This window comes from Gossypium hirsutum, chromosome D06 (assembly GCF_007990345.1).
Source record: "Gossypium hirsutum isolate 1008001.06 chromosome D06, Gossypium_hirsutum_v2.1, whole genome shotgun sequence".
Taxonomy (NCBI): Eukaryota; Viridiplantae; Streptophyta; class Magnoliopsida; order Malvales; family Malvaceae; genus Gossypium; species Gossypium hirsutum.
In genome coordinates this window covers 65,221,790-65,234,920 of record NC_053442.1, presented here as the reverse complement: position 1 = coordinate 65,234,920, position 13,131 = coordinate 65,221,790, and the positions used below count along the sequence as shown (strand labels likewise).

Here is a 13,131-nt window from a genome sequence, read left to right as displayed (position 1 = left end):
CATGCATGACAAGTACAATTATATCGATAGTTCCAATGGTTTGATATTAAAATATTAATCATACAAAGATATATGAAAGAGTACAAAATAACTTTAGTTTTGAACGTATGTAAGTGGACCTCTACCCTGAAATATATTAAAATGAAAATCTCAATTAGCTTGTCCATGAATCGGACCCTAACAAAATTTTAGGCCCAATGGATAGGCTAAAGCCTGGCCCGATCTAAAAAATGGACCTAAATTTTTATTAAAGCTCAACCTAGATTATAGATGTTAAACTCGGACTTAGCCCATATTAGTTTTTAAAAAAACTTATTTTATAATATAAAATAAATTTAAAAAATATAATATATCAAATACACAAAAAAATTAAAACAAATGTTTCTCAACAAATTGAAAATACATTAAAAATATTGAAACATATGTTTTCCAACAAAATTTAAATAGACATGTATCCGGGTTGGGCTGGGTTTGGGCCAAAAAATCTTACTTAAGGCCTGACCCATTTAGAAGACGAGTCTTGTTTTTTTTTTTTTGTCTAAGCTCATATTTTGAGCCTATAGGGAGGTCTTCGGGACAGATCGAGTGTCCCGACTCATGAACAATTCTACTCGCGAGCTATTCGAATTCGACTCAATTAATAACTCTAACTACTCAAGCTATTTCTTTTGTCAAAAACCATTTTTAAAATTTAATATTTTTATTTAAATTTTCTTAAATTTCGAATTTAAATAAATATTTTAGTTTGAACAGGTAACTCGACCCAAATGGCGTAAGTGTGATGTTGACAAAAGGTCATATCTGTCTTTCATTGCTCTCAACACGTTACGTAATAATAAAACACTGCGTTTAATTTTATCGAATGTAAAACTTTTTATCCAAAGCAATGGCATCCATGATAATCCATTGCCTCTTGCTTTCTTACTCCTCCAGGCTTATTCACCAAACCCCAATTTCACGGTTAGTGCTCCATCACTTTTTCTTTTCCCATTTTTTAAGTAGTTTTTCTTTTATTTTCTTAAAAAGAAAAACTTTTCTGTGAGTGTTTTATTTTTGCTGTAATGTAAACTTTGGGGTTCTTTTAATTTAGCTATATTTCATATTTCATTGTTTTATCCTTAAAAAAATTGAATTTTTGATGCAAAATTGGGATAAATTTGGAGGCATTGAAATGTAAGCTTCTGGGGTCGTTTTATTCAGCTATATTTCGTGTTTCATGTGTTTTGTCCTTGAAAAAAATATGATTTTTTTATGCAAAATTGGAAATAAATTTAAGGTTTTGAAAATTGGTTTTTTGAAGAATTAGCTAAACAATGGATTGAAACTAATAGAATTGAATTAGTGGTGGAATAAACTATCATGATGATACAATGTAAGCTTTTGGGGTTGTTTTTAATTTAGTTATATGCCATGTTCATCTGTTTTATCCTTAAAAAAATTGATGATTTTAAAACAGGGAAGAAGCTGTCATCTTTTATGTGTAAAGTGGAAAATTTTGGATCATCCTTCAAAGATGTTAATGAGCCGGTTGAGATTCATCGTCTATTCCGAGAAACGGGTGAACGGTATTTACCCCATCTCCAAGAGTCAGTCGGAGATCGGGTCTCGGATCGTATTTCATTGCATTACAATGAATTTGCACAACATTTAGCTGCTCTTGAGGTACGATGGTGAGTCCTCTAGGCAGCTTTTTTACTATTATCATTAGTTTTGAATCATGGTATAAAAGATCGAGCTAGTTAGCTTCGTATTTTAAGCTTATTTCAATATGAATGTATATATGTGTGTATATGTGTCGTAAATGTATCATGGAAGCGAATTAGATTGCATTTTGTCCCCTTTACTTAAAAAATAGAAAAATTAATCTATGTAGGTTAGATCAAGAGTAAATTGATCATTTTTATTAAAAATTCCATCCATTTGTCCATTTGTACTATTAAAAACTGACGTGGCTAATAAAACAATCGAGCAATGACACATGACATGCCATGTGTATCTCATGTTGATGTACACGAATCTGTTTTTAATAGTAGAAATTGATGAAATTTTTAACAAAAGAATTAGTTTGTTCTTTGATCTGATATATAAAGACTAATTTGCTCATTTTTTAAGTAGAGAGAGCAAAATGCAATCCAGCTTCTAGTACAGGGGCCTCTATGAGACTTTTACCGTATATGTGTATTTATATGCCTATGCCTTTTAAACTTTTTTAAATGGTTGCCGCTGGTGTTGGGGCAGGGAGGTAAACAGTTAAGAGTTCCGGTGACGGCATTTCTTGCTACTAACATCTTTATATATACGGCTCCTTTCAAAGCCGTGGCGGAAGCATGTGAAGCGGATAACTCGATTTTCAACATGCCTTTACTTCTATTTGTAGCCCTTATTGGTGCGACAGTGGGAGGTACATGTCTCTGTAATTTTTTTTAGGGTAAGCTATACTTAAAGTTGCTAAACGGTTAGTAAGATTACGTTTTAATCACTTAACTTCAAAAATTTATAAAATAATCATTGAATTATTTGAAAGTTTTCATTTAAATTACTGAATTATTCAAAAGTTTTCATTTAAGCCATTGAATAAAAACTTTAGAATAGTTCAGCAACCATTTGTAACTTTTTTAAGTTTAGTGACCAAAACGTAAACTTACTAATAGTTTAGTGACCTAAGGTATAGTTTACCCTTTTTTTATCGACTTTTCTTCTCGTCGGTAATACAACTTTGACTGCTTTGAAAATGACATACAAAACACAATTCTGCTATTGGTATTTCGTTGTTCAAACAAGAAAACCATTTTGCTTAAACTGTTTTTTCGTTGATGATCCACAATTTGTACCTTAGGATTGCTTGCACGGCAAAGGAAAGGGGAACTACGGCGACTGAACGAGCAGCTGCGCCAAATCAATGCCGCTCTAAAGAGGCAGGCAAAGATAGAGTCATATGCTCCCACACTGAGTTACGCTCCCGTTGTCGGTAGAATATCGGAAGAGGACATAATCGTGGATCCAAGAAAAGAAGAGTTGATTTCTTGTTTGAAGAGTGGGAAGAACTTTTTAAGGAATCAAGAACACGAGAAGGCTTTTCTCAAGTTTCAAACAGCCTTGGAGCTTGCTAAGAGTCTAAAAGATCCTATCGAGGAGAAAAAGGCTGCTCGGGGTTTAGGTATGTATCTCTCGGTTTATCCATCGTTTAAACCTTTGTCCTTAATGTGCCAACAAGGAGCCTCAACCACTTGCTCCATTAGGTCGTTGGTCATCATCTCAATCTCAAAAGATCGTGCCAACGAGAACCATATATTCGTTAACGAAAAATACCATCATTGGTAATAGCATAGCATAGTGGTGGATACTGAGGTTAAGTTTTGGGGGGTCTAATAAATTTTTTAAAAGTTTTAGGAGTTTAATGAGAATTTTTGAAAACAATTTCAAGGGAACAATTAAAAATTTTCAAAATTTTGGTTGATCAAGGCTCCCTAAGAGACCATTTCGGTCTGCCTCTGGCATAGCACCACGATAACATACCAGGGACTTGGAGTATACATTGAAGTCTAAACATGAGTTTTGGTTTATTTAGGTGCTTCATTGCAAAGGCAAGGCAAATATCGAGACGCCATTAAATACCATTCGATGGTTTTAGCAATCTCCGATCGAGAAAGAGAGGAATCAGGAAACATGGAAGCTTACGGAGCGATTGCCGATTGTTACACCGAGCTCGGAGACCTCGAAAAAGCAGGTAAATTCTATGATAAATATATTGCTAGGTTAGAAAAAGACTGATAAAGCAACTTAGAGATTCCAAATTAGCTGTACACATTTCGACTCTTCATTTTCTTTTTCTGAAGTATCCGTGTTCAACATATATCGATCCTTGTCGTATACATGCACGTAACAGATAATCATGCTTAAATCTGGGTAACAGTGCATGATACTTCTCGTAATCTGCTCGTTTGTGGTAAAAATACCATGGAGATCCTTATACTATGAGTTAAATTGCATTTATCTCCTCTACTCAAAAAATGGGTAAATTAGTTCTTGCACGATCGAAGAGCAAATTGATTTTTTTGTTATAAATTTTTATCCATTTTTACTATTAAGAAATGATCATTGTACGTCAGCATGAGGTACAAATGGTATGTCATCTGTCATTGCCAGATTATTTCATCAGTCACATCAGTTTCTAATAGTTTAAATGGATAAATGCCTATTTTTCGAGCAAAGAAGACAAAATGCAATCTGACTTATACTACAAGGGCATGGATGATACTTTTACCCATGTTTGTCTAGATTCAAGTTCTTGGACAATATTTGAGGGGATGAGAGGATTATTTTAGAGGGCTTAGATAAAAATATTAGGTCTAAAGATGAAGTTAGACAAAAGCAATAAATCCATTTAAAAAATAAGTCGAGGTTGAGTTTTAATGATCAAATCCGATCCAACGGTTAAATATTTGAAGTTCGAATATCATTCAACTCGATTTTGTTTTCTAATTTTACCAGTCCCTTAGTTTTATTTTTATATACGATGTAATTTATATAAATGTAAATATTATTTATATTTAAAATTTTTAATAAATAAAAATATAGTTTTTTTAAATAATATATATATGATTATTAAATAGAAATAACATTTTATACAAAATTAAAAAAAAAGGAACGGAATAAATTAGAATGGCAATGTATAGTACGAAATAGTATTACATATTCAACTTTTTTTTTTTTGTAGATTCAGATATTTTAAATTCAAATAACATTTAAAATTAAATATTCTAATTATATTAAAAAAAATCAAATGAATGCAATTTTTAATCCTAATATTTCTATTATGGATGCAAATTCAAATAATAAATAACCGAATTTATTTTACTTTGTGAATAACATATTCAGGTTTGGATATCTAAATGTGTTGCTTTAATTTTTTAAATAAAATAAAATTTTAATTAAAAAATAGTTTTATATTTGTTACTTGTTGATATTTAACAAATTCAAATATTCAATGGATAATTTATTATTTCATATTCAAATAATAAACTAATTTCAATAATATTTGAATCGGATCAAATCAATCTGTTTAACCAAAAATTGACATAAGAACTAGTTCCAATTGATTTAAGAATTGATTTGAGAATTGATACGAATAAGTTGACTTGGGCGATTGAGTCAAAATTTGTTTTAATTTTTAATAATTTATTTAATTAAGCCAAACAAATCGATGACCTGATTGATCCGATCACCTGATCAATTATGAAAATTTTGATAATTTTGAATTTTAAAGCAAATTAACATATTCAAATTTGTTGGTATCCTTAAACTAAATAAAGTTTGCCAATTTAGATATGGTTAATTTTGATACTAGTCTATTTTAATTATGAATTTAATCTCTATACTTTAGTTTCGTAATTTTTAATTTTGTACTTTTTCAAATTTTAAAATATAAATTCTTACCTACTAATTCCAAAATTTAATGCAGTAAACTAGACCTGTCCATGGGCCGAGCCCAAAATTTTTTGGCCCGCCTCCTAGGCCCGGGCTAGGCCTGAAATATGGCCTAAAATTTTGCCTAGGCCCAGCCCGGGAAAAATATCATAAGCCCGAGCCCGCCCCGGCCCATTTTTAAAATAAACATTAAAAATTATTTTAAAAATAAAAAAATAAAAAAAGTATTTTAAAATTAAAAAATAAAATAAAAAATATATATTTATTATATTCGGGCCGGCCCGGCCCGGGCCAAAAAAATAGTGCTCGAGGCCCAGTCCGTTTTTTAAACGGGCCTCATTTTTTTGCCCAAGCCCATATTTCGAACCTATATTTTTACCCGAACCCTCTCATATTCCGGGCGGACCGTCGGGCCAAGCTGGGCCGCCCGGCCCATGGACAGGTCTACACTAAACATATTATCATCATATCAGTTTATTATTTTCATATGTTACTTAAAAGTTCAATTAATGATTTAACATCTGTCATTTGTGTCGAGATTAAAATTTCAAAATTCGAAAAGCGCATGCTTAAAATTATCCAACTGTAAAACATGAACTAAATCTACAACTATACAAATAATACAACAATAATTGAACGTATTTGCTACCGTTTGGGTTAGGAATAAAATTTGAAAAGTATAAGACATAAAATTGACCAATTTGAAAAATAAAAAGACTGAAATTGATCAAATTAAAATATAAAAACTAAATCCACAACTTTCCCAAATTACAGGCACTAATACCAGAATTTAACCTTTACAAATACAGAACTCAAACAAAATTACAAACTACTATTACGGGCCAAGCATTGCTTATACACACACACACATACTCATTGGGAACCATATGGAATATATATCAGAAAATTATATACACACTCATTGGGAGAAATACATTAAAAAAGCTTCATAGCCGTTTAGAACTCAAAATAATATCAAGAAATATGTGAGATTGATACAATCAGGCAAACACATATGCATGCTATATATATATATATAAATAAAAGCAGGGCGCAAAGCAATCTCGCTCCTAAAAAAAAGAGAAAAAAAGGATAAACACATTAAAAAGCCTCCTAAATGTTTTTTTTTCTTTAGAACTCAAATAAAACCTGCAAATGCCAGGAAATTAAGGATATATATAATTACCACACAAACTCTAGTTTTGATCACTGATAGTACATTAGTTGCTGGGCAGCCGCCACGTTCTGGAATCCACCGTCATATATGGCTTGGCTTGCTCCAGCAGCACCGACTCCCATTGCCGCTTGTTTGAGAGGGTGTTGTCCTTGAGGGTGCATTAGTGCATGAACACCACCCATTTTGTTCATGGCTAGTTGTCGCTCGTAAGCTAAAAGGTCAGTGGCAGAAAGACCGGCTAAAGGTGTGGCAGCAGGTGGGGGAAGGGGGTTTGAACTTGTCCCAGGTGGTGTAGGCTTGCTGCCCCAAGAACACTACACAAAAACAAATTAATAATGTAAATTTCCAATTATCCAAGGGATTAAATTTTGAATGAAGTTGTAACTACAACTTATGCTACTCAAACTCAGGTTTCTGGTATGTATCTAACACAGTTATAATAAAATTCTTCTAAGTTTTTAAAAGTATTTGAAAGATCTTTGGAGGTCATATCGGTTCAAACACGTGTGTTGGGCATGAGTACCTCAAGAAAATGAAGAATCTGAGCAACATAGACAACAGTTGCAACTAAAAGAATTTAGATTAGAGAAAATGAATCTAATGAAAATTTGACTCCTAGGCAATAATAGAACTCATTCCATGGCTCATTCTAGCATACTTAAGGGTAAAAGATTCAATAAACATAAAACCTATCAAAGAATTTTTTGAACATCTTCCTCCAAAGACTTCAAACATGCACATTACTTCAGATGGTTATATTTCTCAAAAGGTTAAATTACTTTTTAGGGCCTAAACTTGGCAACTAATTTCACATTGGGGCCTAAATTTTGTTTTTGTCCAAGTTTGTCCCTAAACTTGGTAATTGTTCCCACATTGAGGCCTGAACTTTTTTTTCCAATTTAGTTTCTCAACTTGGCAATTGTTCCCAGTTCCAATATTGGGGTCTGAACTTTTTTTTTGTCCAAGTTAGTTCATGATATTTCCTTGAAAACCCTAATATTCAAGCCCCAATGTGGGAACAATAGCCAAGTTCAAGGACTAACTTGGTCAAAAAAAAAAAAAGGTTCAAGCCCCAATGTGAGAGTTGTTGTCAAGTTCAAGCTCCAAAAAGCGGTTTACCCTTTTTGAAATAGCTGATGGGGCCCTGATTTAACAGCAAAGAGGCAATTTTGAGATAACAGGCTCAAGCCTCCCCAAGTGTGAGTTAGGTTTTTATATTGGAGTTATCCAGATTTAGTCTAGTTGAAGTTTTGCCAAATGCGTCCTGATTTATTAGTTTGACATTTCAGTTAGTTTTCGGTGATATATGGAAGTAATGATAGATCATGATTGTAATTTCCAGGGAAAAAAGGGTCACATCTCTGAGATAGAAAAGGAAGTCAAATTTTAAGTAAAAGAAGAGAGTAAACCTTAATTTGCTTGCCACATAGAAATGAGTGTGTGTTCCCCAGTTGAATAGCCAAAGCTGCCTCAGCATGAGTACCGTATCTCACAAAGCCAAAGCCTTTATCACGCTGGACACGGACCTCCTCAATCACCCCAGCACCAAGAGCATGGAAGTGATAGTGGAGTTCTACTTGAGTGACCTGCAGGAATAAAAATAATTGGTTTTATTTGAGAACTTAACATGTTCCTTTACGGTACAAAGTTAACTGGAGTTTGCAGAACACAAGGCCAACTCTTGCAAGCACTGGTAACCGTATTAGAACATGGGAGTTCTTGAGGTCCAAATACGGATAGCCGGTTCAAGCTCATATCATCATTGGTTGAAAACTTTATTAGAAAGAGTTCTGAAGATCTTTATGGTTACTTGCCTCTGGAGCAAGATTGCCGACATAAACCGTAGTATATTGAGGATTACTCTCAGGAGCCTCATTATTGGTCGTCTCTTTACCGTCCTCTGCATCCCACGCTAATATATGTAAGTTTATTTCATATTTGGCACAAATTTAGTGAAACAATAAAAATGTGAATGTTTGATTTTAAAGCTTCAATAAACACACCTGATGAGCCATTGGTTAGTTCTACCACGCTTTTGGCATCAGAGCTCTGCTTGTCATCACTGCTACTGACACCCTTTGTCGCCCAGTTACAACGAATTTGTCGACTGCCAAGCCATTTTCCTATATAATTAAATCAAAGCTCGTATGATTTTTACTGCAATAACAACTAATAGCAATCTATACAAGTCGAGGTTTGTTCAAAAATTAGTGCTAACTACAATTCAGCAAGCTCAGCCGCAAAAATTTAATAAACTGATGCTACAAACAAGGTGATTGCAGAAAAAATCGTGAAAGAATAACAGACTAAAAAGAGAGGAAAATCTTTTTCAGAAAAAATAAGATTACTTCAAAGCATGCAAGTTATGAAATACACTAAAAATCACAGCTTATTTGATGAGCTAAAGCTGTGCTCAATAAGATAAAGAAGTACATTTATTGAGCAAAGAACATAAATCTTACCAGTTAAGTCGTTAATTGCACTTTGTGCATCCTGGACAGATAAAAAAAGTTGATATCAATAGATGAAAGAACATTATCAAGGAAGAACATTATCAAGGAAGACTGAGAAACACAAAAAGCCACCAGAAACTTAACCAAGCAACAGTACCTGCTGGTTGCGAAATGAAACAAACCCAAATCCTCTTGAACGCCCAGTTTTCTGATCCCACATTACCCTCGCATCCCTGCAATCAGTAAAGGTATCAGCTTTGTTATTCACTGTGACACTGATTGATCACTACTTTAAGCAACATGAATACAGGAATCAAGGTTTACTAACAAATAGGTTTTCCTGAAAGTTTATGCATTTACTAAAATCAATACCAAAGTAAAAGATGCTTACGAACAACTAGGATAGACAGAAAAGCACGCAAACAGCATTGCATCAGTAACCTCAGGACTGAGATCCCCAACAAAAATGTTAAAGTGTCCTGCACCAATCATGATAGTATCAAAAAGTAGATTATAAAATAATTGCCAGCACATCATAACTATATCAGAGCAAAACTTTGCAAACAAAAACATGCACAAACCTGATGTATCCTCTCTCTGACCACTAGCATATGCCCAATTGACCTTGATAGGCTGTCCAAATCTGCAGATTACATGATATGAGGTAAAAGCACGATCAAAATAAAGTAAGAGGGAAAAAACTAAAAATCAATACTTACAAATGCCTTCCATTTAGAGATAATATGGCAAGAGCAGCTGATCTGCGGTCGAAGTAGTGGATAAATCCATATGATGACTGCATAAGTAGAGTGAGAACAAAAGGCATGCCAATCATATGGAAATCAATAGGCTAAAGGAAAAGGGAGAAAACTAAGTAAAGAAAGTTAACCATTGCACAATTAGAGCATCCTCACAGTTCCAGATATATACACATGCATATAAAGAGGATACTATTTTGAAAACAATACCTTTTCCTTTCTGACAAGCTTGCAGCCTTCAACGGGACCGGTACTTGCAAAAACCTCTTGGAGTAGTGGTTCAGTCACTTGTGTATGGATGTTTCCAACATACCTGCAGTTTCTCAAAATAAAAGCTAGAAGTTTAAAAAAAAAGAAAAAAAAAATAAATGGCCATAAGTAACTTTCTGAGTTGTTAGAAAGAGCACAGAACATAAAAACTATCTATTACATTCCCAAAACTATTCAACCATCAAATAAAACAGATAATAGCTCAGAATTTAGCATTAAGGTAGCAATGACATTTTCAATCACCAGATTAATGAAGGAAAGTGTCTCCAATGTGTATACTTATAAGCATAAAAATGACTAGGGAAGTTGCTTAGTCAAGAAAGGGAAATAAGACACACACAAAAAGCAAAAGAATAAAAAGGAAATTAAAAAAAAAAGTAAAAACATCTAGGCAAACACTCACACACTGCGGCAAGTACTTGGATCAAAACCAGGAGGCAGATTTCCACTTGGGATTGGCTCTATCTGCAAAATAAAAAAGTGAAAAAAAAATAGAAAAATAGAAAGGGGAAAACAAAGAAGTGATGTACAAAATGTCCCTTCCCACCTAACTCAACTCTAAAGCATTCAAATCCTGGAAAGAAGACGGATTTTTGAAGGTATCCCAACACTCAACCTATAAAAAACAAACGAGATGCTAACTACAACCATCAGAAACAAGTGCATCACTTCTCCAACCTCTTTGAAAACACTTTCAACTTAAAGCCAAAAAAAAATATTGGTTTTTTTGGTGACAACCAGACCAAAATATTTCACCTCATCTAAATGAAAGAACATTAGCAGAATTGTGTTGTCTACCCTAAATGTAACTTTGAAAGAATCAAATATATTGGAAGTACCCTATACTTCATAAATTTGCTTCATGCTGTTATATCCCAGCAACGTAAACCTAAAGAGTCCCAAAATGAAACTCAGGAACCATGTTTTCTGCTCTAACACTTGAAATAAGAAAGAGCGGAAGAAAGAAAGAAATTGTCAATTTTTACCCAATATTTGCAAGCAAAAGATCAAGATAGAAACATAGAAGGATTGGTAGTACAAGAGAGATGGAATTGGGTACTAAACCACATTCAATCATTTCTCAATATTTGCAAAACAACTTTAAGATTTGGATCAGCAGTAAGTTACATACAAAACCAAAAGTAGTGAGAAACACAAATAAATGAGAATAAAAACACAAGCAAAACTTACTAGCTTGCCAATTGCAACATCATATAAGAGAAATAACATCAGAACTTCAATCAATGATGAAAATCTAAAAATATTAAGAAATCAAAGACAAAGACTTCTTTTAAGTTCCAGAAACAAAGCAAAAATCCAACTTTCCGATCAATAATGCATTCAAAGAGCTGAAAGAAACAAAAATGGAAGCAAAATCCACCGAATTCAAGCAACACCAATAGAAAAAAAAAAGGAAGCTTGTTTCTCAAAAGCTAAATCATCATCGCATTCAATTCCCCCAACTAACCCTAGCTCCACCAGTCAAATTACAAAAAAAAAAACACGAGCTCGAAGATCAACACGAGCTCGAAGATCAAAACACGATTTCGCCAAATCCAACAAATCATTCCTAAAGACCGGATCAAAAACTCATTAAATAGATAAGAGATTCAAAAGAGTGGAAAACCTGAGGAGGAGCTAAGATGCCTGGGTGATAAAGAGACTGTTGTTGGATAAGAGCTTGTTGCATCAAGGCTTGTTGCTGTTGCTTCAGCCTCTGGTGCTGCATTTTCCGTCTAATTTTCTTTTACAAGGCGATTTTCCAGGGAAAATTAATCGGGTTGTTTGGTATCCGAGAAAATTACCTTTTTTTTCCTCCTTCGATAGGGTTCAACTGTAAAGGGCCTCGAGAAAGTGAGAGAAAATAATAAAACCGATAGAAAATAAATGAGGCCTTTTAAGTTGGGTGTTAGCTATGTGTGTGGTCTAATCAAAGTGGCTTATTACTAAATTGGGAAATTTTTGCACTAATCACAACCAATATTTGTTTAATTACATATAATTTCATCATTAAATTGAATTAAATTCCAGTACTAGATCAATCAATAATTACAGAAACAAATAAATATTTAATTGAAATAATATTGTATCTATTTTTTAAAATTTATAAAAAAATTATTAAAAATTTTAAATTATATATTTTTAAAAAAAATTTGAGATCAATCAATCAATTCAATTGGTTTTTTAGTTGATTCAACCGGCCCGTACCAATTTCTCGCTCAATCGATTCAATGTCATTCTTTGGACCGGTACTCTAGTCAATTCCCAATCCAAACATTCTTGATAAATTCTGAATAAAAAATTCATACGAATTGCACAAAAAATTATTAATTTTATACCAATGTTTTTAAAATCGAATTAATGATTAAACCAGTCAAACTATCGGTTCTCAATTCGATCGATTCAATCGTTCGGTCCAATTTTAATTAAATTGATCAAGTTAATAAAAAATTATTTAAAAATATATACATTGAAAAAAAATTCAGTTCAATCGTCAATTCAATTGGTTTTTTAGTTGATTCAACCAGTAATTCCTCACCCAATCGATTCAATGTCATTTTTCGAACAGATACCCTAATCGGCTCCCAGTCCAAACATCCTTGATAAATTATGGATTAAAAATTCATAGGAATTGTATAAAAATTTAATTAAATTTATACCAATGTTTTTAAAATCGGATCAATGATTGAACCAATCAAACTATCAATTCTCAGTTCGACTGATTCAATCTTTTGGTCCGATTTTAATTAAATAAATTATTAAGAATCATAAAATAAAAAATAATATATTAAAATAGAGAAAAACCAATGTAATTGATTCAATCGGTTCTTTAGTTTAGTTCAATCGATTCCGCACGATTCGCTCACAACCCAATTCAAAATCAGTCCAATTATTTATTCAAGTCGATATACGGATTGATTCTTGATCCAACTGATGATACGATTATGTTTTAAACTTATAATTTTTTTTTTCATGTCTTGGACTTCTATTTTCATGTAAAATTTAATTTTTATGGGTCCATTTTTTGGACCGAATTATCGTTAAT

At 32.9% G+C, this 13,131-nt stretch overlaps 2 protein-coding genes across 4 annotated transcripts; one reads left to right on the top strand and one right to left on the bottom strand.

Moving 5' to 3' along the window:
- Positions 1-760: 760 nt before the first annotated feature.
- Positions 761-3,932, top strand: LOC121218665 (protein FLUORESCENT IN BLUE LIGHT, chloroplastic). Of its 2 annotated transcripts, none has more exons than XM_041096250.1 (5): positions 761-960; positions 1,457-1,670; positions 2,239-2,401; positions 2,837-3,157; positions 3,569-3,853. In XM_041096250.1, the coding sequence occupies exons 2-5, from the start codon at positions 1,668-1,670 to the stop codon at positions 3,769-3,771; spliced, it is 690 nt and encodes a 229-aa protein (XP_040952184.1). In that variant the 5' UTR covers positions 761-960; positions 1,457-1,667; the 3' UTR covers positions 3,772-3,853. The 2 variants fall into 2 exon arrangements, with proteins under 2 accessions (XP_040952184.1, XP_040952183.1); XM_041096249.1 differs by having other exon boundaries at positions 821-960; positions 1,457-1,662; positions 3,569-3,932.
- A 2,431-nt stretch (positions 3,933-6,363) lies between these two features.
- LOC121218664 (oligouridylate-binding protein 1B) lies at positions 6,364-11,993 on the bottom strand. Of its 2 annotated transcripts, XM_041096248.1 has the most exons (13): positions 11,713-11,993; positions 10,489-10,550; positions 10,026-10,128; positions 9,777-9,853; positions 9,639-9,700; positions 9,449-9,536; positions 9,215-9,290; positions 9,067-9,097; positions 8,608-8,727; positions 8,419-8,504; positions 8,014-8,190; positions 6,614-6,918; positions 6,364-6,497 (listed from the first exon to the last, which is right to left on the bottom strand). In XM_041096248.1, exons 1-12 carry the CDS (start codon positions 11,812-11,814, stop codon positions 6,634-6,636), a joined length of 1,269 nt encoding a protein of 422 aa, XP_040952182.1. In that variant the 5' UTR covers positions 11,815-11,993; the 3' UTR covers positions 6,364-6,497; positions 6,614-6,633. The 2 variants fall into 2 exon arrangements, with proteins under 2 accessions (XP_040952182.1, XP_040952181.1); XM_041096247.1 differs by having other exon boundaries at positions 6,364-6,918.
- Between the last annotated feature and the right edge of the window lie 1,138 nt (positions 11,994-13,131).